Source organism: Clavelina lepadiformis, chromosome 7 (assembly GCF_947623445.1).
Source record: "Clavelina lepadiformis chromosome 7, kaClaLepa1.1, whole genome shotgun sequence".
Classification (NCBI taxonomy): Eukaryota; Metazoa; Chordata; class Ascidiacea; order Aplousobranchia; family Clavelinidae; genus Clavelina; species Clavelina lepadiformis.
Genome location: NC_135246.1, coordinates 11129612 through 11156478, shown reverse-complemented (window position 1 = coordinate 11156478; position 26867 = coordinate 11129612). Strand labels below are relative to the sequence as shown.

The 26867-nt window shown below is 37.7% G+C and overlaps 1 protein-coding gene across 2 annotated transcripts; it reads left to right on the top strand.

Moving 5' to 3' along the window:
* Window positions 1-26853, top strand: LOC143465177 (uncharacterized). 2 transcript variants are annotated; one of them, XM_076963360.1, is made up of 18 exons: window positions 1-115; window positions 8180-8452; window positions 14716-14859; window positions 17108-17162; window positions 18047-18125; window positions 21024-21157; window positions 21349-21471; window positions 21890-22011; window positions 22495-22613; window positions 22838-22997; window positions 23150-23332; window positions 23417-23484; window positions 23606-23657; window positions 24037-24127; window positions 24204-24286; window positions 24450-24806; window positions 24919-25647; window positions 25833-26853. In XM_076963360.1, exons 2-18 carry the CDS (start codon window positions 8374-8376, stop codon window positions 25994-25996), a joined length of 2742 nt encoding a protein of 913 aa, XP_076819475.1. In that variant the 5' UTR covers window positions 1-115; window positions 8180-8373; the 3' UTR covers window positions 25997-26853. The 2 variants fall into 2 exon arrangements, with proteins under 2 accessions (XP_076819475.1, XP_076819474.1); XM_076963359.1 differs by having other exon boundaries at window positions 26-234.
* Window positions 26854-26867: the final 14 nt, after the last annotated feature.

Sequence of the window (26867 nt, the reverse complement as noted above, 5' to 3'; positions counted from 1 at the left end):
GAACGAGGTCCTCGCCGCAAGCCAAGCATGGAGAAAAACTAGAAAAGAAAAGATTGGTTGCCTCGCTATCTGTGTTCAAGCAGTCTTAGATCCACAGGGAAGGTTTTGTGGCAAGGTATGAGCTAAGTTGGCTGAAATACTGTGGTACAATGCACGAAAAACTGCCAAACAGTAAACTATGGGTGATTTTATTGTTACTACTAGTCAGCAATGTTTGCAAAAGTCGAGCAGCAGGTAAGCGTAGTTTACTGTAATAGACCTGTATAAAGTAAATACTAAAGTATTATGATATTTTCTTCGGGAGACGTTGGTTGCCTAACGCATCATTTTTTGACGTAATTGTTTTACAACGTTTATATCTTGAGCAGTTGCCAACTTTAAACTTATTTGTTGGACAAGAAGCAAGGCGTTGATGATTACGATTCAATAGCATCGATAAGCCTAGTGATTTTTGAACATCGATACGTCACTCTACCAGTGCGTCAGTCATGGTGTAGTCAAATCTTCGTCAAGCTTGACCACTCGCTTTCTGATTTTCTTGCTGGCTACGCGTGTTTTTGTGTTGCATTGACTATGGGTTTTTAAAGGTTTTATGCGTTCAAAATGTAAATCTTGTCAGCCTGCCTTGCAGCTTAAAGTTATATTATAAGTACTGGCAAGCATCGCTTTAGGCGAAGCGCATCCAAGCTACGTAATCTCTCTTTCGTGATAAAAAATGAACGCGTTTAGCCCAAATTATAGGCTGCGTTACTAATCCCTTGAGCAGTTAATTCATGTGTTTGCCTCTATCTGGTCTTATCTCATTACACAGAAGTCGCATCATCTTCGCTTCTTGGAGACAAGCGATCATAGTTGCAGCAAGATAAACGGTTAATTTGCTAGCACTTCATTACAAACAACAACTAAGTCTTCGTAGAAATTGTTTTTCTTAGGCCTCGAGCATGTCACGAATACACGCTACAGCAAATAAGTTGGTTTATTTTTGCAATTGAATCTACACAAACCTAATCACGTGGCCTACGCTTGCCGAGATTACAATTTCACCAACCTTCAAGTTTGCTTTCCTCAACAAAATGAATTTGGGGCCCGTGTAGTTACGGGTTATGCTGCGATACAGCTAAGAATGATCCCTTCTATTGGTTATTTACCAATTAAATCAGAATAAAAGCTTGTCAGGGATAGACTCATTGTATTAGCCTGGTGTAGCAACTTTGTTTGAAATTTCGTAAACAAGCGCTTACTTTCATGCTTTTTATTTCAATTACAAACCTATTTTTCGATCCAAATGCTAACACAGCACTGTATACTTTTCCTTGGTGAAATTCCATTTTTTGTGTACAGTTGTGTTTGTTGTTTTGGACTACTGGTAGGTTGCAGTGGCGGTTTTCTATGGATAATTGTTAATATTTCCCAACAGTTTGGATAAGTGACAACGTTATGTTCCGCTGAAAATGTATATGTCTAAATGCCTTAACCTTATGCACTCCTGTATCAATTATCTTCTGGATTAGTCTTGCCAATTTTCACAGTCAATGATTAGTTGCAAAAGTGCCTCGTTTTTTCTATAACGTTTATGGTGTTTTATTTTTGTCCGTTACGCACTTTTTAATTATTTATTGATGTCGTTCATTGACAATCGATATGCGAGTCAATTTGCATTAATTTTAATTTAAAATTTCGCTCAAGCATAACCTGGTTCACGAGAACGTGCTTCATTTAGTGTTAAGTTGGCTTCAACGCCTACGCAACAGGGAAGGTGTCATGATTAGCAACAATTCTATTGCTTTGTTTTCCAACAGCTTGACATTCCAAGTTTGCATAATTATTCAAGACTATTGCCATTTATGCTGTATAAGCATAAAACGTACGGTTTACTTTTTATTGTATCGTCGACACAGTAAAATGCCACCTGAACGGTTTTACTTTTAAAGATTGTCGACGTTTCTCGTGAAAACTTACTCGTTCACTAGTACGCTTGTAAGACGTGTGAACGCAATTATTACCAAATCAAGCGATTATGTGACCACTACGTATTTATTTTCACAGTGAGAACGCAAACAAATACTTCCTTTCATGGATTTTGTTGCATGTTTGATATCTCACCATGCTGCCATGTGTAAATATATCTAGTAAACATTGCCGCCTTTTTGATCTTTGTCGTGTGATCGATTAATGCCGATTCCTTCAACTTACGTAATGCCAAAATTAAACGATTAATGTCATACCTGTACACCGTGCATCAATTGTAGAGGTTTATGGATTAAAATTGTTTCACATTCACCATGTTTCTTTCACTGGAACGAACCATTATCATTCATTTTTGACAAACGTTTTAAACTCGTGTTCACACTCTCAAATATTGATTTATTATGGACGACCGCGACATAGTACCTAATGCTAAACCTACAAAGCATGGCGGCTTTATGTCCCGGGGGAAATCACAAGAATTCGGTTAGGGTTACTCGTAAGCGTTCGAATTATTTAATACACCTGAATTGACGCCTTAATCGCTCTGAAATCTCTGATATAGAGCATCTTGTGCTTGTATGGAAAGACCTTTGTAAACAGCAGCTTTACTCTTTTTACATTTCAAACATCTGCTAAATTTTTTTGTTCGTTTTTTTTTCATTTTTGTTTGATGGTTTTGGCTTGACGTGTGACATGGTGCAATTTGTCTAATGATCAAGAAGATGTTTGGTGGCATGAATGCGCCATGTGTTTATCACCGACAAAGAAAACATAACCTTTATTACAAGCTTGTTGAAGAGTTTAGGTTTACAGAGGGTCACTTGGTAGTCTGCTATCATAGCAAAACCGATTAACATCATTTCTTAAAATTCAGACACGTGTTAAGGTTTGTCGTCGCCTGTAATCCGCCCTTTGTTGGGAAAAGTGGTTCGATTGTTTGATAACAATGGAGAACTACGCGGTTTTCACTCCAAATTGATACAAATTAACAGCTTTTGATTTTGATAACCCAGTTCAGTATTGTTTTTGCCCGCAACAATCTTTGGTATAGCACTGTATACAACGCTAACAGCAAATTCCTAAGATTTGCCATAACGGTGTTATGATCCAAAACTTTGTCAACCGAAATTGGCATTAGGAGAGAATGTTTACAGAGGATTTATTTAACATTTCTACATCTCCATTAATGCTTTAATGGACTTCGCTAACCCTTCTATGAACAGGATCAGGTTTCCTCGTTCCCTGGCCTAATTCGAACGTTATACAAAAACTTAGTGTACTGTTTTGGTTACTAGTTTTGCCTAATGATTTGATATCGTTAAGGTTCACAGTCTTTCAAGAGCATTGTGTAAAAGTAAAATTATTGACGCGAAGTATTACGTTTATTTAATTGGACACTTGAACAAAAAGGCGAAACTTTTGACCAATACTAAATTGTAATATTGTTGTAATCAAGTGTGTGTTTGCATTCGCATACAGTTTAGTTGTTTGTTCAATGTCTAGTCAAACCCAATGATGTATGTTTTTCTAAACATCTGTAAATTGGTGAAAGTCCACACATAGTGGGCCATCTGTAATTGAATGTGTTAAAATCTCTTGAGGTTTCGTATGAAAGTAACAAATAGTTAAAACCATATGGGCTAATCCATTTAGAGGATCTCACAGCAAGAATTCTTTCTATTAAATCATTATTGCATTTATGGGAGAGCTCTATGCGACTTGATTGATTTCCCAATGCTATGCCCACAAAGCTTTTTCCTTTGATTCAATCGATTTCTTTACTATTGCTAAACTCTAATCTTTGTCGTAATGGAACAATAGTTTTCTTGCAAATGTCAGTCGTCGCCATTTTTACCAATTGGTTAATATTAAATTACTTTTGCTCCTAAGGTTATTCCATTCGGATTGACTTACAGTCTTATTCCAATAACTTTATTTAAGTTTTATGATCCTAAACATAAAAGTGATGTAGGCCCTTACTCCAAATTTGTGTCTTGAACCACATCTTACTCATACTTCTGATCAAGTAATCTGTTGCATGGTCAAAGAGTCATTTCATTATTCTGATATGATTTAAGTTGCCTCCAGATCCAACGTTATGCGGTCGGCAATGACTTGCTGAAAACAACATTTCTTTAACTAAGGCGCATGGGTCTTTGGTGACCCAGAACCTTTCAAGATCAAATGCTGTGATTGGGAGTGTAAGTTCCAAGCTTTGCTCAATCTTCTTTCCAACCAACGTCATAAGTCATGAAAGGAATGTGTGAGGGGTCAGACCGATATTTACTGCAGTGTCGTTAAATTTTAACTGATGTTAACAACAGTATTTGACTGTTTATTAACTAATCATTTGTTATCGACAGCGTATGTACATTCAAAAAAGGCCTTGATGTTGTTAAAGATGTTGTGCATTAATTTTTGTAATGACCGAAAGCAGGGACAGGCTTACCTAATTTTGGCATTGGCTACAGTATCATTCACATTTGTGTGATCACTGATCAACAATCGATAAATATCAGGGCTAAACTTATAGCCCTGGGCTACCAAACTTTCGAGTTTTTCTTTTGAGTTGACAACTTTAGAGAGGCACGGTCCTTAAAACTGTCGCCCTCAATTAGACGAACAGCGGCGATGATTATCAAATATTCTTAGCCTTAATCGCCCTTTATGAATTAAATGTTTAATTGTGCATGAAATTTTTCTCCAACAGGGCGAAAGTAGGACCCCTGCTGCATATAAAGCGGTTTTAAAACACGATAGCGACTCATTACAAAGGGAGTTACGATGAGAACTAAAGACTTCACTGAGAAGAATCCAATTATACAATCCACCTATAAAAATTAGTTACAAGCTACTAATTGCAGCACTATGTTTTTCGCATCTTGCCGCAGGGTAGGCTTTAATCGGCGTATAATTGTACAACAATGCATCTCATGTAATAACAATTACTCTTTTGCCGATTTTCCCGCACCAAGTGAGAAAAAGATACAATTTTTCCAATCGTATTTAGTGAAAGATGATTTCGTTCACGTTTGACGTGTAATACAGTTGAAGTATGCGCAAAACTGTATTTGATAAGTAATGGCGTTCTACATTCCTTTCCAACACTTATTTAGTTTCATATTTTTAAAGCAATAGTTCTATCGACATCAACTGTGAATTCTAATCCCACGGTGCAGAACTATTGTCATAGGTACATTTAAAACCGCCATTTTCAGGCAATTTCTTATATTATTTTAACGCTCTCGGCCTACTGTTGACTATCCAGTGACATTGGCCAACGGCCGGTGCTGTTCTCTCACCTGTAGAAAACGTATTTATTATTTCTCGATGAGAGAGCGAAATTAATGTAAATGCTGATCGAAACTGAGTAAACGATTCCCTACAGAAATAGAATAGTTAGACAGAAATACGAAATTTTGCCAACCTAATTAAAGACAGGTGCCACTTCTCCATTATTGCGCATTGGTTGCTTTTAATTACACGAGCCCCACGAAAAGACCACCATAGGTGAAATTGATTACTTATTCTACACTTGGTGTTTATAACGTCGCAATTCCCTTAGGACGCAACAATCTATGAAACATAGGAAGTTCAAATGTTCATTTTGGCGCTTTTCTGTGTGTCAGGTGAAGGTCAAAGTGTCTCAGTCAAAGTATGGTCTCTCCAAAAGTCAATCAAACGCTGCAGATCGCGTGAACACATTTCAGTCATTTGTTGGGTAGTTGCTGTTTTTAGCGTGCCGTGTCTGAAATGGCGTTACCGTTTTGTTTACAGTCACAATTTAATCTCGACGCTAGTCCATTTGTACTGGATACATTTTCTATTACTACCCGCTGCGCAATGGAGTCAGTCTGTCGTTTGTGAGTCATCACATTGTGGCTTGAAGAGCTCTTTCCTGAAGCGACTCGAACTCGACAGCAAGTTTTCAGCCAGAGCCGTCAAACTGTTAAAATTATTGTTTACTTTTTGCTTGAACTCTTCGCTGCGACAGCGCTGCAGACTTGGCGCTAATACAATTAGCGTCTTGTTTAGAAGAAAACGTTCTTAGCGATGAAAATTTGGCCAAATAAAACAGCTTTTGTAATCATGGAAACTCGCCATTACAAAGTTTAAAATCATCGGACAAGGAAATCGCAAAGATTGAGCAAAGCATCATGTTTTGTGACAATTGTGTATAAAGACTCCAAAAGCGTCATATTTATTAATAATGTAATAAAAGTCCAATTATGGTATAAGTTTCCAGCTGTCAGAAGCCTCCTATAGTCTTTGTTCCAAGAAAAATTCCATTCATGGCCTGATTTTTACGCATCTCAATCCCCTATCAAATGTCTTGTTTTGATAGAATAATAAAATTGGGAAATTTGACCTCTTTCCGTTTGGATGCGAAAGAAAGGAGTTGCCTTCGCAATACGTTACATCAGTACATCCACCTACGCGTGTTCTACAATTCCAAACACCGTGTTGTGATGTCCGCTTGTTGTTCGTTTAAGTCATTTACAAACGTGTTACCCTTTTGTATAGGTCGCACAAGGTACACGCGCTGCTTCGTCTATCGTGGCACATCGGTGAAGTTGCTATCATGGATATTTCTCATTTATGGGTCGTTATTGTGTCACGAACGTATGATTGGCATGACGTTTAAGGACTAGACACCTTGTTTATTGCAAGCACCTGTGTCATAAAACATGCGTCACTTGTCTTTACACTCGCACAATTTGGTGATTCCCAACCCCTTATGTTTGCTAGATGCCGGTACAACCAACACGACTAACGGTTTACGCCAGCTTGGGCTTATGGCCTCTTGATAAAAACCATGTTTCATTATCAAGCGCACATCAACACCCCCTCTTATCAGAATCCATCGAATTGTGTGACCTCATATATTCTGCACTGAGAACAAAATCCACACGTATTGGATTCTATGCGCTCATTGGTGTTACGCTTTTTCAGGCTGTCTTTGTAGCGATTAGCCGTCCACGCACAGCTCGTTGTGAAAACAAAAGAACTTTTTTAGGCTCTGCAAATTCCAAGTAGTGACGTCATGTAAAATCGCTTTGTGACGTCCGGATAATGTTGATGTATTATATGTCCCGATTACGTAAGGATGAGAGTCTAAAGATCGTTATTACCGCTGTCTTGGCCTCTTGTAACGCAAAAATCCAAAGCCCACTCGATATGAATTCTTTATTTGCATTCTGAATCCAACATGTGTAAGCCCTTTAAGCGCGACCCATGTGGAAGCTTAATCGTAATTCGGTTTTCAAATCTCATATCGGTTTATTTGCTCGCAATATTTTATTGCAAATAAAATGCTTTTTTGGTCCAAAGTCTTCCGCCGATTGTCGTTGAGATAGGCCCCGTGGTACATACTCTGGCAACAGCATGTCTGTTTAGACTCTTCGTATTGTGTTGTCAAGTAGCTTGTAAGTACTTTGCATTATGCTGGCTAAACCCGCGCTGTTTATTCAGTTTGTCTATTGTTGTAATGGTGTAGGATAAAACGGCGCACGGCAACCGCGGAATGAAGTTTGCTGCTATATCATTCGCGTAATTCGAAAACCTGTTGCGTAAGTATTTTTTCTCCTTATGAATCAGATGCTTGAGTTTGGATGCACATTCAAAACAGAATGTGTAGGATTCGTACTCCACTGGATTTTTTATGATGCGCACTTGAAGAGTTATAAGGCCATGATTATGATTATGATTATAAGGTTTGATTCATTTCAGCATTTTTTTTATCAGAATTCAAATGATCTAAAGTCTAAATTAAACTACTAAGTTTTCCAACCCGCGTTTTTACAACCCAAATTTTTTCCGCCAACTTATCATCCTTCCACGCTTGATTAGATCCCAGCCAAGCGATGCGATTTTACGTTACATAAAAGAGGATCGCCTGAGCGCTCATGTTGTATTTTTGTCCTTTTCTGACTTTTTTCTATAAAAGAGCCCCGTGTAAAACATGTAGATTAAACGTGAGTAAGCCTGCTTTGAATGGATTATCATGTATGGGTATCCAGGCGGTATATATTTCACCATGATGTGTGTAGCTTATATGTGTTTTTTCTCACTTTGCTTAAACATACAACCATAATTATTTGCCAATAGTATATTCATTGCTATATGCATTATTCATTACTCGTACCGTATCATATTTTTCAGTATTCTCGTTTCTGTTAACCAAAACGTATAATCGGATTGTAAATTTCAGTTTCAGAATGTAACGTGAAAATAAGAGCGACGACGGGGACGTTTACGTCGCCAAACTATCCAGATCCCCCGGAAACACCAAAGAAGAGCCGGAGTTTAACCGCTTTTCCTGACAATGGCGGCTACGTGACCTGTAAATGGGAGATTGTCGTTCCACGGGGGAAGGGGATTCAACTAAAATTCGGGGACTTCGACATGAGAGCTCCTCTAGATGACTGTGATAGGGGAGAGGTGGAGATATTTACTGGGACCGGGAAGACAAAGTCCAGTTTAGGTGAGATATGACGTGAACATCATCTCTGTCATCAATGTCATGTGAAGTTATGGTTGTATGGGTCTTCTGTTTGGAAAGTAATTTGGGAGAAGCACTTTTGGAAAATTGTGGTTTTCCGAAACCTTGTTTTTTGACTATCATATTTCGAAGAAAGTGCTTACTTGCCTAATTTAGGCGAGATTTTTGTCATCACGACAGCTTAATGGGCACAAAGTTATCATCTTAGGAACATATCTCATTACCACTCCGGCTAAATTGTTTTTCGAATGTTATCAGATTATGCACGCCAAGCGCGCATTACCACTCAAACCAATGGGGCTAAAAGTGTAATTAGAGCCAATATTGCCGGAAAAAACAGTACTTGATGAATACTCAAGCTTGACTGTTTTCCTCATTAAGAAAGAGGAATAGCTGTAGCCAGAACTTTGCGGCTAATCTTCGTCATGCTATCTCGAACACGTGGTATTCTTCTATACATCTGAGCATAAATGAAGCAACCGTTTTAACTCATAATAAATTTCGAGCTGTTTAGCTTGCAGGTCGACTAACCTGATGCCGACTCCTGTTTATTTATCTTAGAATTAGAAACGCTTGACTTCATTCTCGTCCACTTGTTTTCGGACGATTGGTTTCAGATTTTTTCAATCATTCCTTTTATTTTTTTCATTTTTTTAAATCAGTGATTTTTGACGGATTTTGTCCCGTTTATCGGTATAAATCATTCTGACAAATTCGTGCAAAATCGATTCCCTTCGTAATGATGTAATAATTCAGCGATGTCATAATCGATATAATGCGCTACAACACTCGACTTAGAATGAAATAAATAATGCATGCTGAGATTCAACAGGAGGTCGGCAAAGGGATTCTGAAAATTTTTTAAAGTCATTCTGTTCAGCCTGTAATCCTATAGCATAAGAATTGTTTCTTCACCTTTTGCACTTTGAGAGATAAAAATGAGAAACGATACAAATAGCTTTAGGCCTACTTTTAAATATGGCCAAACTTTTTTGAAAAATTATAAAAGGTAGTAGTTCTGGATATGCTGTTATAGCTTGACATTGCATTCAGGTGATAATGTTTCTTCGGAAGGAATAGAAATTATTCCGCTTTTATCCCCATCCCTAATTGCTTGGGAATAATCACTGTAAAATCTGGATTTCCTGCTTCACAACGGGTCTTAGCTATTGTCATGCATCGATTGCATCACTCCCTTGGGAACAGAAACCTCTGAAAATGGAGGGTTGTCTGGGTCCAACTTTATATTTTACCTCGGATGGATAAATTCATTATGACGCCGGTCTCGAAAACAAAGACAGCAAGCTGTTTTAAATTTATGACGCTTTGCAATCAGCCTCCTCCTTTCGTTCTAACTAACTCAGCTTGCGTCATTTCGACCCATGGAAACTTGACGCGAAAAATTGCTTTAAATTTCCATATAAGGCTGTCTCAAGCAGCCATATGCGGTTTTCATATTACCGTGACTAATCCTTTAAGTCCAGTGTTTGTCAGGTGCACGAAAAACAACTTAGACCTTGTTCTTAGCTTTATACGCTTACCATATGCTGCATCCTGAACGATATGGTTTTAATTCTCAACACGTCTCTTTTTTTATTGTTTAGGCTATGCTTTATAAAGATTAATGATGTATGTCTGAAATTAGCTCAGTGACCTATTACAGGCTTTTAACTTATAAGATCATTGTTAAACCGCAAACCTCGGGCCACAAGCTCGTTATGCTTACAACTTGCTCATAATGACGACATCAGCAGATTTTAATGCACGTGTTTTAACCAGCTTAACATATACCGTTAAAGATCTTCGTATACGATGATGCCTTGTCAAATACATGTTTATTTTTCGTTAAAGTGGTTGCTATTAGATCTTAAAGTATGAAAGTTCATGTAAAAGCCTTATTATTTGATACTGGTCTTCTTTTAGCTTGTTATAATCCCGTTAGAAAGAGGGAAATTACGCCCAAAACTCGTATAGGCTTTTGATATTCCAAGCGATTACCAGCGACAAGTTTGTTCGTAAATCATGCTTCAGCAATAAGACTACAACGGTTTTAGACATAGCGGGTTATGTGAGACGATGTCTTCACTGTTTGTGTAAACAGCTTGAACGATTAAAAGCGTTTCCATGTGAGGTCTTATCTGGAGCAAGAACAAGAACCGAGCGCATTATCGTATCAGCCCATTTTCTTGCCCATCACTCATCCAAGTTGCTTAGATACCAGCAAAAATATAAACGTCCTTGCAAAAACAAGTCTCAAAGCAGACGTGATCACTCTGGCGTTCGTTTTGAACCGTAGTTATTCTGACAAGTTCTCTTAGCTTATACATCACTAATACCCGCAACTGTTTTATATTTGCGTTTATGAACTGGTTTGTGATTTTTGACGAACTAAGTCTGCGAACGAAATAATGTGATTGCAGACTATCTTTTCAGGAATGCTTATGCAGTCACTAATAGTCATCTTGTGAAAATGTTCATGAGAAAAGTATACTAATGAAGCGAGTCTATATACAGTACAACCTGATTTACGAAAAACTTCCCAACTCCCATTATGACAAATAAGCCGATTTTCTTTTTCCTCTGAAACAAACTTGCCCGGCGCCACCCAGGTTGCGAAGGTCGTTAATGTCGTCAATGCAACTAAGCGGCGTGCAACTGTTTGTTTTGGATGCGTTTTTGGCATTGTTTTACAATTTAGTTGCTTTTGTTCCCATAAACCTTCAACCGTAAATAAACTCAGTGCAGTCAAAATAGGATTTTTCTGTTGGGCATGCCGCTGGTTATGCTGTGTTACAGAAGTGCTTAATATGTTTCGCACTTTCAAACAAAAAACTGAATCCGTAGCGTTGGCGAATTACCTTGTATTACCGCTTGAAACTTCCTAAGCACCTCGAATTAGCACTCTCACAAGGACCTTGCGGTAGGATCGAAACGGGTCGAGTGGCCCCTAATCGTAATTATAACGTCTCAGTCGACTGGGTATCAGTTGGTTTGTTGAGATAGACGCTTTTAGTAATTTTACGAAGTTTTTTAACGGGTCGTTGCAAATGTATGAGGCGCTTGGCACCGCACGAAGAAAATTCTCTGCCCTAACTGTTGTTGTTGTAATTCACCCGTTTATAAAACAGCCGTGGTTCGAAATCGGTCCGAATTACTCGCCTGTTATAACGCTGAGGTTAGGTGTTCAAATTCCTTATCTTTTTATTTCCGGGCCCACCTCGAACTCGCTGACGAAATCTCCGTTGAATTCGAAATCGAATGTAAACAAAAAGAATCGTTTTGATATTAGCGCGGAGTTTAAAACGGTAATTCAGCCACCGCCACCTACATACTCGAACTTAAAATTAGATTATATACGTTTAAACAACTATATCCATTAAAATGCGTAAACAGTTGACACATAGCCGACAAGAATATAATTAAACCAGAATGGTTGATAACATGCTGGAAAGACGTTTAGTCTTAGTATATTTTTACAGCCCTCGTCATTATTACAGTACTTGTTAATGGATGACAACAATATTACTAAGGTATATAAATGACTCATTTTGGATGTATATTTAGAAGATCGTTGCTGGTTGTCAACGGCCCACTGTAGACGCGTCGCCAATCTATTGCGCAATATGCTGTAAAACCGTCGATGTTTTGTAGCGTTTTATTTGCAACGGTTGTCAGCAATTAATCCAGCTAACGCCTTCGGCCAAACAAACGTACAAACAATTTAATTTCCGCGTATGAAACATGCAGTTGCCGATCTTCTGTTTACGATCGTAACCTTTTCAATCTTCGTTCTGTTGGATCGAGCTTTGACCTCAGTCTTCATGCTTGATATTTTAATGCGAAAATCTTCTTTTAATTTTCAATTAAGTCGCAGATAATTTCAATAGACTCTCATTTTAATCTGTGTTTGGTTTGTTGCTGGTACGCATAGTCTCTACCGCGTGTTAGCGTCCGTGTATGGCTTCGCGTGTTGCCATATTTATATGTTGTCATGCGCTACCCTCGTGTGGGCTACGGCACTAGTTTGCTGAGATTTATCCTATAACGAAATTTACGATGAAGAAGTCTTTATTTTTGAATGTCCGTAAAATTCAAGTAAAATACTTGGTCCTTTCAAAAATTTATTTCATACTTACAAATATTTATTTAGCGAAAACTTGTTCTTAGAACAGTAATTATGGAAATTAGATAAATCCACTTAAATTTAGTTAGACAGCGTGTTATTGCGGTCAAGCGAAATGTCGGAATTGTTAATGTTAACAGAATATAGTGGCGAGACTAAAAAAAATCGTTCAGCTTTAATCTGATCCTCTTGCTTTTTAATTATTTCAAGTGACGTTGACAGCTCAGATGAAATATCTAGTCGACAAATTTAATTAGAAGTTGCCCATTGTTAAATTGTTGTTTTCAGCTTGACAGATTGAAATGCGGTCGTAGATCTTACAATAAACCTCATTCCAGGTGAATCTAACCCTTGTGAAGAGGTCACGGTAATGTCAACGATATACCCATCAACGGTATTTTAAGCTTATATGCAATGCACAGATATTGTTTGTGTTGTGAACAACAATTGGATCCGTATTTTTAATAATTGGCTTTGAGACAAATCTCCTTTACTTGTTGGCTTAAAATTCCTCACTTCAAAAGTATCAAGTTTGTTAACCCGCAAAAATGCGTGTTAGAGAAAAGACTTGCTCAGTTTTGTGCCAGAGCATGCTAACCTTGTAATAAAGGTTTCCTGGCTTGTTGCTTACAAGGTATTAAGTCCGCCGACGACAACACCAGCATAGCAGGATCGGCACTTTTGATGTGCTATAGGATGGCTGAAGGCTGCGTCGACCGCAGTTCGTCTGCAAGTCTTAATCCGCTCACAGTATATATATATATATATATCTGTACATCTGAGCGCTTCTAAAAAGCCGCAAGAGTGAATTGACGTCGAGTTATTTTCAACTTGACTGTCATGCCATGGCGCTAGATTTTATGAGTTTTGGGCATCAACTGTCTTATTGTTGCGTGTTAGGTTTTTGCCTCGGTTCTGCATGACTAGCCGCTTCCCATGGTGAACTGTCAAGTGTGACAAATTGGAATCGGCATTAATGGATTAGTGCGCGCCGTTGGTTAAGTGCCGCATTTTTACTCCGACCAGCCGTCGTCGGCACCATGTTTTCGAGATTATGACGTAATGGATCGCGGGCAGTGGAATTCAAATTTTTGTCAGCCTGAGAGCAGGAGCTATGTATTTGATGATGGTTACAGTAAAGATTAATTTTTCGCTTCACTGCTTTCGCAATGATGATTTTGACACTAAAATGAAGACACTCAAGATGTAACACCATAACCCCAATGTAGTACAGTACTACTACTACTAACGTTACCCTTATCATAACTTGCCGTTCTGATTTTTAACACATATGTTGTCTGAACAAAGGGGCCCTTTAGTCTACATACAAGTTTACGCGACCATGTTACCCTTACTTTTACCCAACTTCAGTTGCGTAGGCGGAAGCAAGCTATATGACACACCAACATGATTCACCCTATCGCGGTTAGGCCCAGAAATAATTTTGTTGAAACATTAATAACTGAACTATGCAACCGTTCCATGCCAAGGTTACAGTCTGTAAGCTTTTAAACGGTGGTCACAACAGGTAACTCTCAAGACGAGTTGTTTAAATGGAGCTTCCATCTGGCATTACCGCCAGTTTTTGTGATTAATCGTAAACACGTGATCAGTGACCCGTAACGCTTGACCTGTTATGGAAAATACGTAGCTTACAAACAAGTGGGATTTTTAGATTATTTTTAAACTTCTTTTAGGCCTAATTTGGTTGTAAATGATTTTTACATTTTATTAAGGGTCATTTTGTGTCGTTTTGCCAAAGCGTGTGATCAAAAAATAAGGCTGAAAAAATACAAATGCTAATTTATGGTTAATCTTGTCTTTAATTATTAATGAATTACTAATCAATGTTAAAATATTTAAATTTTAAGCGTTTGCCGCGCTTTTAACGGAGAATAAAGTAAGCTTTTTTAGTGCTGGAAACCCAGATGGAGTTTTTGCTAAAAGACTACATAGCCTTATCACGATGCATAAATTTGACGGTTTCCGCATGACTGCTGGGGCAGGCTTTTCTTCCAACGTGAACTTTTGCAGGATCATTCTGCTGATCAATCACTCAGGCCGTTAATTCTCGTGACTAGTGTAGGAGAATCAACTTTAACGGTAAAATTTTCTTTTTCAGATAAGTACTGCCCTGGTAACAGCCCAGCAACAGTGACATTGAGCAATAATTCCGGCACGGTCGTCTTCCGAAGACCTTCCACGTTCACAGGCAGAGGATTTCTTGTATCATTTATTGCAGTGGCATCAGGGGAAACAATTGACGGTTTGTTATATTTTCAAGACTTTTTTTATATATTTTTTTGCTCTTTTGACAGCTCCGTAGTTTTTGTAACATTAAAAAATATTATTTAATAAATTTTATATTTTTTGCCAAGAGTTACAGGACAAATGCCATCAAATATACTTTACTGTCTTCTGCAAATTTGTTTTAGAGTCTTATCGGATGTTTGCTGCGATGCATGTTTCAGCAACCAGTCCATGTTCAGAAATGTTTTGTTTCATGCCATAAGCATAAAATCTTTAATTTCTGAAGTCTTATCTTTCCATTTTCCAAAAATATCACCGCTCTGCTGCTGGCGTTGGCTTTATGATATTATGCTCGAGAATTATCAAATTCCATCTTCTTTATCGGTTTCCTAAACCTTAAGCCGCGTTCTCGCTGCTATTTTTCGCGTAGCATCTGCACCATTTGTTTAAAAGCGTAACCAGACATTTTTGCCCTAGTGTTTTCGCTCGAGTTTGTTGCCGCAACAACGGTATCAGGTCCGTCTTGATGTTCACCAACCAAAGTTGATCCTGTTCTTTTTCGCGCTTCTTTGCATTTTTCCGGATTAATACTGTAGTGTTAGCGCGTCAATCAATTTTCGAATTGAAGATTCCAGTTTATACCGCAAACAGCAAAATATTGGATGACTGACGTCATATCAGTATGCGAGCAGAATGTTGTAAGAATCGATTTTCGCGTTGTGTCATGTAGTAGTTCGGTCGTAGCCATATTCCGCAACCCAATAATTGGTCACTTTTTATTAGTTTGTGTAGCTTTTATTGAAATTGCAACTTAAATCACTCGTCCCTTTTGGATTTTACTCATTCTTTAAATGCTCGTATGAAACCTTCGTTTTAACAGGAATGGGGCCTGCGCAATTGTGACGCAACGCTTTTTTTCACAAAACGATTGACGCATTGGTGTAATTCAATCTTACGGCAAGCTTTAGCATTGCGTTCTTACTGTAAAACTTTATGGCCGCTCCGCAGTCGTTGGAATGTCCACAAGTACCGGGGTTTTTGATATCTGTATAAGCTTACTATACTGTAGTTCATTTTAAACGATATTACAAAATAATCAAGCATTAACTATAACAAAACAAACTTTGCTGTCGGTGTTGGTTTAATTTTTGCGATATTTAGTGTTTAGTTGGCCTAACAACAGCTGGTTGTTAGCATTTTGTTTTAAGGCGACATGCTGAATGGTCATTCCCTGTAGATCCAATACGAACGACTATTGAAGTTATAATCACATACAAGCATATGCTACACCTCCCGTTATTTACAATAATCCTCCTAATAGACTAATTTTTCAAGATTTGTTGAAAGGTTTTTTTTCAGCCGGATCTTATTATTATTCTAATCATCTAAGCCGAGTGCAGGTTAAGGTTCAGAAGCTAAGCACGTTCTTATTTATAACCACATTATTTCAAGTCAATACTAACTTATTTCTTTATAACATTTTAGTTGGCTCTCCTTAAAATTAGTTTATTTTATCTAGTTCCAAGTACTCCGACAAAACTATAGCATGCAAACAAAATTTCTATAATTAGAAAAAGCATTTTTTAATGAAATGCAATATAACTGAAGGGTAGAGAAGTTTGAAAGTTTAGCGTTTAAAGGCAAATTTTACCCGCTTGTTCCCAAGTTTATATTTTAGGTTTGCCTATTGACGGCACAAAAACTTTAAACCCACTTGCTCTCAGATATGGTTAGATCAAGATGGACCAGAAGTAAAAGTGACATCATTACATTAGCGAACAATTACCGGAATATGACAACGTAAATTTCCCACACAATTAAAACTCACTTTTTTACGAGGTGTCAGAAACGCGGAAACTTCATAGCGGTTATTATTCTGCTGTGATTGTTTATCAATTTTACGCTTTTTTCGTCGAGGACAGGTGTCAAACTTTCCTGTTGGATTGAATATACAGCTTTGTCTCTATCTTTACACTTTAATTACAGTGCTTGATTGCTTTTTGTATTTGCTGTTTGGGAGAATATAACGGATTATTTACATCAGGAATATTTTCTTTATGGAAATGTTATTATAGAATATTCAAGAAAAATTAAAAGGTTTGCGTTGAGGAGTTGAAATATTTTCGACGCGATAAAAATAGCTACCATACTTCGAAAATCGCTATTTTCTTTTAAATACCACAATGTTGAATTCTCTGAGGATATTGTTTTAACCATAGTTTAGAAAATATTTGATAAGTTTCCAACAGTGCTTTATTTTTCAGACTTCGTCACATGTTCCGAGACAGGCCAACTGCATGTCGACGTCGAATCTTTTAGGTAAGTTGAATCAATCGTTGTCTGTGCAGTTGTTAAATTTTTAGCTCACTTTCGCTGATTTGGAACTCACTTGGTCAGCAGGACCAGGTCAGTGATCCTATTTCTTTGGCGTTGAAGATAAACTATGTAAAATACCGTTCCCTTATCCTTACGTGACGTGTGCATCTGTCTTGTGTACAAAGACTCTGCCTTCACGGCTGGTTAAGCATAAGTTTAGACTCGTATTTGACTTGGCTTTATCTTAAGCAAAACGCTAATTTGGATCCTGTTTTGGTTTTAGACGAAATTTCACTTTTATCTATAAGATGTGCACGCTACGTTTATAAAGAGTGTGACATGCAAGGTTGTGCTCTTGCATACACGTAACTTAAGCAACGTGATAAGCGTTTGGCTTTTTCGTCAGGTTATCCTGCCGAACAAAAATGAATTACGTTTTAAAACTATAGTCATAGCTAGTTTGTATTCATACTCTGTTCACAAGGTAGCAAATTGCAGCACGACCAATCGCATTGTTTTGTAATTACCGCAACGGTATAACAGTGTTATAGCAATACATAAGATTTGTAACCGGCAGGATGGTTTTCTTAGCTGTCAAAGTGTTCGACAGTTAAAACAGGAAACACCAGCCTTTTCCAGCAATCATACATTGCTACCAAGTATAACATTTTTTGCTAAATATGCTTTTGGCCTTAGGCCTGATATGGCACCCTGTTTTTGTATCGTCTCTCGTAACCTAATTTTGATGTGGTACAGCTAAACCCGGCACAAAAGTATATAATTAATTGGGACCAAGCGCCACAGTCCTTTGACGGTTTGTGGGCGTGTTGGTCGTGACTTTTTAGCAACGAAAATAATGCAATTAGGCATTTGTGTTGATTTTTCAGTGTTTTGTGTCCAAGTGGATGCGCCACTGTCAGGCAAAACAAAAACGACGGATTATGGGGAAACTTGGCTTACCGAGATGTAAGTTTTTGAAGTTTTTGAAATAACCAAATTTAGATTTGCACTTCTCAGGCTATATAGGCCTACTGTTGTTTTATTCTGTATACGGTAGTTCTATATATACTTCGATTTTATTTTATATGTTTTTTTCTTGAGATTGTTGTTTTACCTAAACCGCAATCCGCGTTGAACAACAAGAGTTTGCCAAATTTAAAGACAGATTGTGTTAACAATACACAGATTTGCTCCAATATCTAAATTTAGAAGAGTCCATAACGCAAGCACTCGAGTTTGACTTGCAGTTTAAACAATCGAAACGGTCCTTTCGATCATAGTGTTGGTCCAAATGATCCTGTATATTATGGCAACACTTATTAAAAAGGCATCATTTCATTGGATGACTTCAACAAACGTCCATTATATTTTTCGTGGTAGATTTGTTAGTTGTGATGTCATAATGAGTTGTTTGTTTCTGAGAGCAAAACGCGGTATAGTGTGATGTCATAATGAAATTCTACGTGTGTGAAATATTTGTTACCAGCAAATGATCGGTTTAGAGAACGAAAGTGGCAATTATTGACAGTCCAGTCTTCACTAAGTAATTATACGATGTAACTGGGCATTAGGCGTTGCTGACAGTAAGCCTTTAAGACTGAACTTGATCGTGCATTGGTGGTTGATTTCGAATAGCCTCCATATTATAACACTCTATAGAGTTATATTTGTAATTTTCCAATTGCTGTTTTTTTTGGAAGGAATGTAGATTAAAAGTTGATATGCTGATTTTCAGGTTTCGTTATTGATCTTACAGTAATTGCGAAACAATTTGTGATATCAGTGTTGCGTGTTTCTAATAAGCAAGGAAGGCGGCATCATTATTTCCTCAATCGCATTTTTTCTGGACAAACATCCCTATTTTCACTTATGTATGATGCTTACATACGACGACCCTCCAAATGTTGCAAAATGATTTTCAACTGCGCATAATGCAAGTAGCCTAACAGCTAAAGCATTTTAAACAACAAGATTACTTAAAAACACTTCTGACTTATTATCTAGTCAAACTGAATCACTGTTTGACGTAACTGCAAGCTTCATTACCATCACAATAAGCGCTGTTATGGTGTATTGGAGTTTTTAGTAAAACATTTAGCAACCGGAATACTTAAATTTTATGTTCAATGAAAACTGAAGTATAACCATCAATTAGTTAATAAAGCTCGAACGAATTATGTACTAAACTTCAAAGCAAAACCGCAAGGCATGTATTACTCGCCACTCAATTCTGGCAGCAATACTACGTGTAACTGAACCAGCAAGTTACCTTGAACCACAGACAAACCATATGGTCGATGTGTGACTACTCGCAGCTAACCTGCTCAAATGTATAAATTATAATCATGTCCGTCAATGCTCAAAAAAACAGTCCTAAAAACGCTTCTTGTTTTTTTGTACCATGGTTACTGGCATTACCTTCTTACCACACCTGTCGTGGATTAACATTTTAATGCCCCGTGATACGTAATAATCTTCTAAATTTCTGCTTCTTACAAAGCTTTTTGATCCTTTTTATAACCAGGTTTAGTCGACGCTCTGAATATTATAGGTGGTATAATGTGAAAGAAACTAGATAAGGCTGTATCAATTTTTTCAACAGAGATTACAAAAGCAAATTGCTAGAATTCGTCATATTTGCTTGCTTTAGGTAGGCTGGTAGAGTTTTTAGCATATTATCAGTATCTCGATATATAGTCTACACCTGTGACGAGGAATCGGTCGTCAGTTGTAAGGCGAAGCGGAAAGAAATGTTTTGACATGTGTAGTGGAACAAATCACCGGTCTACTTATGCTTGCTGGGAAGAGGAGTTAAAAACTTTCTTTCCCAATTTGGCTGCTTCAACACTGGAAAATTTGTGGAAACAAAACACTTTCCCCCAAGTTGTACGTTTGGGAGGTTGGCAGCGCGTTGAATTTTCGAGGAAACCGGTCTTTAAAACTTAGATAAGGCCACCTGTAAATAAATTAAGGCGTCAGGTTGGTTACATAGAGAATTAACATTTGCGTTGCTTCTTTTTGCTTGCTGATGCAATGTCGGCGCCGAAACAACATAATTTCTGTTTGCCCCCGTCTGGTATGCTTGACGAAAAGAGTGAACAAAAATGTCAACGGTTGTTTTAATCATGGAGCTATCTATTGGGTGGTCTGACATGCATGTGTGACCCCAGGGAGCTCCAGCTAGGTGTCGACACGGGTATTGTGCCATTGCCAACACAACGCAAAAGCAAAGGATCTTTATAGTTTTATGCCATAACTGTCAGCTGCGCCCGATTCTTGCGGCTTTTCCTGCCAGCAAGGTGTGCTCAACATGCACTTTAACTTAGCTTTCTCCACTTCTTATATAGGCTAAATTTTTCATCTCTGTCCAGTCTTTCATTAAATATGCATTGATAGGCTACTGGGAAAGTCAAGATAAACTGATGAGAAACTGCGAGATAAATTCCAAACAGGCTGTACAAATTTAAACCAATTAGCGTAAAATATTGACAAATTGTCTAAAAATAAACAATCCATCGTGAAAAAACGAGTTTTGATCCTAATTGTGTAGTGTAGAGTAGTTTGAGAAACATTGGAGAAAAAGTTTTAGGAATAGCTGTGTATTGTTTATGTAACGAATGCGATTATTTGTATTACCGTAAAGTTTTATAACACTAATTTCTGATGCACAATGAATAAGTATATTTAGTATTTAATGAACAAAATATTTTTATCTAACGCTAAACTAATAACCTATAATCCACAACGATATAGTTAAGCTAATCAAACATTTCTAATTTTTGATCAGCATTGTTTTGAAGATGTTTGATAAAGATGCCAGAAACTTAAATACGTTTAAAATTAACGATTGCTTCTTTCGAACAGGATTCCCGTTTATGTCAATCCGCTGTTCACGCTGGTGTTATCTCGGACAATTTTGGGGGTCGGGTACGAGTGAAAAGGCAACCCGGCCTCGTGCTGTATATGAACAACTTGTCTAACAACGTGACGTCACAATCGTAAGTATGCAAAAGATATGAGGTTATGTATGGATTTAACGTTTGGATCTAGATGACAACTTACGTAGTGATTACAATTATTGTACTACTGTAACCTCGTTTACAAGCAAACGTGACAAAAAATCTGAAGGCATTTCAAAACATATCATATACCATACAACGTTCACTCACTCCGACGCTTCCATACACAGAGGCGCCATTTCGGACTACATGATCACATTCCCCGATAGGGAAATATGCGATGAAAAGATCGAATTCAAGGAAAAACAACTAACCGCTTCTTCCTTTTGGAACACTACATCCAGAAACAAGAGGTAAGTTAAGATTAGTCTTTCTATAAAACCCGACAACACGTTTTTTTTTTCGCAAAAGATAAAAAAAACTTTAAAATTCTTAAAGGTTCAGTGGGTCAATAACGGCAATAATTTGATATGTCCGTTCTACAAAAAAGGTTAAATCAGTCGTATAGATCGATGCAAATCTTTCATCCATCACCATCTGCATTATTTCTAATGAATTGAGTTGTAATGAATATTTTACTAATTATTTCATTCACCATCTGAATTAGTTCTGCGTGAAAGATGTTAAAATCCCGAATGGCAATATTCCGGCTACATTCTACTTCCAACCACATATACGCATGGCATAAAATTGGTATTTTTTCCCAATTTATAGCTTATTGGGATAGAGTCATGTGAAAAATGTTTTTTCTAATTACTCGTTAATTGCTAGGCGACAAGAATTCCTTCCGAGAAAAGCGATGTTTACCTCTCCCAAGGAAGCCTGGTCTCCCGATGATCCGACTATTGAACAATGGTTGCAAGTTGATCTCTCTTCATATATGAACATTACTGGTATTGAATGATATATGCTATTTGAATATACTATTTCTGGCTAATGCTTCATAATTATGTTGTATGTTTGTTAAACATTAAACTTGTAGTTGAAAATGGAAAATTGTGCTTTCTTTTTCTGCTTTTTTTTCCTTGTAAAACGTCCCTAAAACCTTATTTTTAGTATCCTGCAGGATAAGACGTCTTAACTCTCGTGGTAAATTCCATAAAACTCCATTTCATTACCAACGAACGCTATTAGATTAGGCTATTTTATTACTATCGAGTGATATTAGTTGGGGGTTTATCCTTCCAGTGCGTAAGCCAGATGTATCATATTTTATTACCTGTATCATGTTGTATAGCTATAGCGTATGTATACCCCTTTTCATCTTTGCGCATCCGTGACGTAATTTTCCGTGTTAAACTTCAAATTTCCCGAAAGATACCAAAGATGCGACAAGTCATCGAACTGGTATTTATTCGCCTATATTTTACTTATAGGTATAGAGACGAAGGGCGCTTCGGAACCTTACTACTATACGAGAAGCTTTAAGATCAAATACAGCGTCGACAACATAACATGGGTTTGGTACAAAGAGAATGGAAGGCGCAGTGCTAAGGTGAATCCTATTCAGATTCAATTAAATTTCACATAAGCAAGCTTGTATTTTGGTAATTCCAATTTTATTAGTCGTAGCGTATTGTACTATTCCTATTTCTCATAGAATAACTTTTATTATCGGTATATATTCTGTAAGTTATGTGTACATTTACCAAACGTTCGATAACGTTTTATCACTTTGATATTATTTATATTTAATTATGTAAGATTTTTCTCGCGCAGATCTTCAAAGGGAACGAGAACTTCTTCTCCACTGTCCGAAATAATTTCGTGAAGCCAACGATAATAGCAAATCACATCAGGGTTTACCCCACAACTGTTACTAAACCCCAGTATGACAGATACGCGTTAAAACTTGCACTCAATGGCTGTAAACTAAAAGGTAATTATTTTTTTTTTTCGCAACTATCAGCTATTTGTGAATTGCATAAAAAACAAAACTTTTTCTGTGTTCCCATGTTTGTCATGGACCGTTCTGGAAGTGAATCCCAAGTCAACGCATTGTATAGAGGCCAAGTTTTGTTTTGTTTTTAGAAGGAACAAAACATCCAGCACCGGAAGGTCACACACCAACGCCAACTACCACTACGACCACCGACACCACAATAACAACAACATCAGTGATAAAAAGTACAACTAGTCCCCAGATCAATGATGAAACTTCAACCACTCCGAAAACAATAGAAGCACCCAACGAAAACCTTGACATTTTAGAAGGTGACTTATTTTGATGTTTTGGTGTGATGATGGTTTAATTAAATTTCGGTAAGCAATATGAGTTAATCACTGAATTATTTTTAGGTGAAAATGCTAACGGTGACCAAGAAAGGAATGCTACAACAGGAGTTGGGCTTGTGGTTGAGCCACCGGTAAGTCGCGGTGCTTTTCTGCCAGAAACAAAAATAGAAACTCCTTGAGAGAAATGTCGAAAATTTTGTTAGAATCCTGCCTCATGTATTGTAGTATTGACATATCGTTTTTCTGCGATAGAACGGCGCAAAACCGGAAGACGGAGGGAAGTTAGAGCCTGGCGACCTGAATGGTGTGTTCATACTTTTGTTGATATCATCGGTTGATATTTGATAGTGGCAATATGCATTGTTTTACTATTCTGCTGTTCGCAACGTCCAACACCGTAAGGTGGTGATGAAGATCTATTATAGATGCACATTATTTTAAGATCATGCTTGAATGATAGTTTTTCCTTTGGCTTGTTTGCTAAAGCAGATTACCTTTGCTGGTACTCAATGAACTATAAGCACTCGTGGTTCGTGTTTCACGTGACCTTTCGTTCTTGCAACGCTTGACTTCACGTGCTCATGACGCATATGGGTTTAACCGAATTAGGCGCATCCTACTCTAGGTGTTAGTTTAAGTTTTTGAGACGTTATGTTAAACGTTTTTCTTCTAACCTTTTACAGAGAGAAGTATCATCATAATAGCTATCGTTGCGGCTTTGGCGGTTACATCCATCTTACTAGCAGCTCTTGTCTTGATCCTTGTAAGAAAAAGGTATGAGTGTTATCTTACCTAATCGTGTTCTTTGAGGTCGGCCCTTCGCACGCATTAATGTTTGCTTATAATTTAGGAAAAAAGAACCCAAAGCAGAAACTATGGTTCCCAAGCACCCTAATTCACGCACTAATGCCCTATACACAAGTGGAATCGACAGTAAATTGATGTTATTTACTAGATTAATTTTTTATGTAAATAACTGTTTTTATAAACATTTTTATGAAAAAAAGATACTGAATGCATGCAACTTATAGCACAACATTATTTTCACAAAAATGTCTATTTAATTTTAAAAAAGTCATCCAATTTTTCCATCCAGTGCGTTATTTGGGTCACAACAACAACGAAGAGAACAGGATGAATGCCAGCATTGATAAAGTCGGTAGTAAGAAAAGCCAACAGGGAATAGAGTTTAAAAACGATTACTACAAAGAAAACTACCCCAACTCGCACTCAAGTTCAATGGAATCATCAGCTACCAACTCAAGAGGTGGAGTAACACTAATGTATGATCAACCGTGTCATCCTCTGATGAATGGAGAACTGATAACACGACAGGGGTCAACAGTTCCTCTCCGGACCTCTTACACAGCTAATAGTGACGGGGCCGGTCCAAGCATGCTGCATTCATCCGTTCAAGGAATGAGAGATGGAGATGCAGATAGCTTTGCATCTGGTAAGCTTTTCTCAAGTTTTTTTTTTAGATATTTCTACCTCCTGTCATTACCGAATTCCTACTACTAAGTGATCTACCCATCGAGTTTGTCTAATAATTGCTTCTGCTTTAGATGATGACGATCACGAGTATCAAGTGATACCTGACCCAGTTGATGATCCTTTCATCGCGAAAGCTCCGTCCAAAGCTTCTGGGTCCAGCATCGGCGGACACAGTAAGGGATCAGATACGATGCCATGGCAACAGGGGGCGGTATGGGGAACGGCCGGTGACGCATGGTCCAAGGACCCCAATTCGCCTATAGAAAGGGGTCATATTACGTCATTTGGTTCCCAGGGTCGATCCCATCCGATTCAGAGGTCCCGTCCGGGCACATTTCCCCACCCGGTACACTTCTCAACGAATGAAGATACAACGGGAGGCGATCCCTTCGCGGGGCCTCAAACTGCTCCTTCGAATTCCACATTCACTGGGCCCAGATTTTCTCAGCGGAAGCACAATGGGGGTCAATCGCCTCCCAATCCTGCCATCACCAAGGCAACTTACAGTCCTCCGCAGCGCTACTCGACGACGTCATCAAACGATTCGTCCTCTCATTCGCCATTCGATATGACGTTAGCACAACGTCACGAACTGTCGGCGCCTTATTATTCCTCCGTCCCTGAAGGACAAGAAAACTCCTTCAGTAATGGAACGGTTCCTCATCCTCTTCCGTCAAAAGCAAGAAAACCATCTTATAAATTTCTAAACAGCAACCCAGTCGAACCTCCACTCTTTTCCACGATGCCGGGAAACGGTCACGTGCCCAATTATGATGTAACTAATGAAGGTCGTCCCAACGGTAGGTCGATGTTAGATAGGATAATCACTGTGTGGTTACCTTGTGTTCGATTTCATGGAATGATTGTTGATTATTTAAATTTGAATAATTTTTCTAATCAAATAAAAATAAATTTCAATTAACTTAAAATAATTAAGCACTAAATTCAATTAGGTTTTCATCTAACTTGTAATTTTTATGTCTAGGGTTAAGTCATCGACCATCAAGAACAGACTCTTTAAATCACGCTAAACTCCACAGTGGTTATGATCTACTTTACAAGAAAAACACAATATCTGATGGCGGAAAAAGTTCAGTTCCTATGGCAACGGATACTTACAACCAATTGCATATAAACACGCCGGTTTAATAAGACGTGGTGAATGAATTAAATGTTAAACAACGCGCTGTTTAAGTATTATTTGATATGCAGTTTCACCAGCTTTGTGTTGTGATTATAGTTTGTCTTGCTGACTTCAAACGTTTCAAGGAAAATAACATTGTGTTAATGGAGCACTGCCTAATTAAGGTTCTTGCCATGCAAACGGAATAAGCCAGACTTTGTAAGTTAATAATAGCAGCTATTATGTTTTAAAGTTTTTCTCCGTTATGTATGCGTCAAATTTTTGTCATCAGCTTGGTCGCATACATTTCTATATGATTTTATTTGTCAATCGTGTCTTCGAAAATCTCTACAATATGTGCATTCCAATTAAAAACATTCCGGAATAAACCCTGCCATTTCCGGCTATTTTGTTGAAAGAGCAATTTCGCTCCGAACAAAAATTGCCAAACTTATTTTGCTCTAAAGTATTACCATCGCCATATTGCTTTTTATGCCGCTGTTCTACTTGTTTGTCTGAGCTCGTCACGTGATACGTTGCAACTTTTTTTCTTTTTATTGTCTTCAATTTTTTTCTTTTAGTCTGTGAGAGCCATAGAGGAAACTCCTTGAAAGATTGATCTTTGCAAATTGATTAAATTGTAAATACGGTTTTACGTTTTAATAAAATTCGTCCGCGAATATGATTGCTGTAATCTATGCAGTTTGATCTTAAAACATTTAATCGCAAGAATACGAACGGGAAATTTCCCACTGCTTTCGCGTCTCCCTTCAGCTTTTGCAATACTTCGCTTTATGTGGTTTACCTTTAACCTTTTGGTGTTCTTTTTTCGTATCATTTTTTGTTTCGATTTGCTTACAACATTAAACGCTTAACATGGTAATGGTGGTGTATATA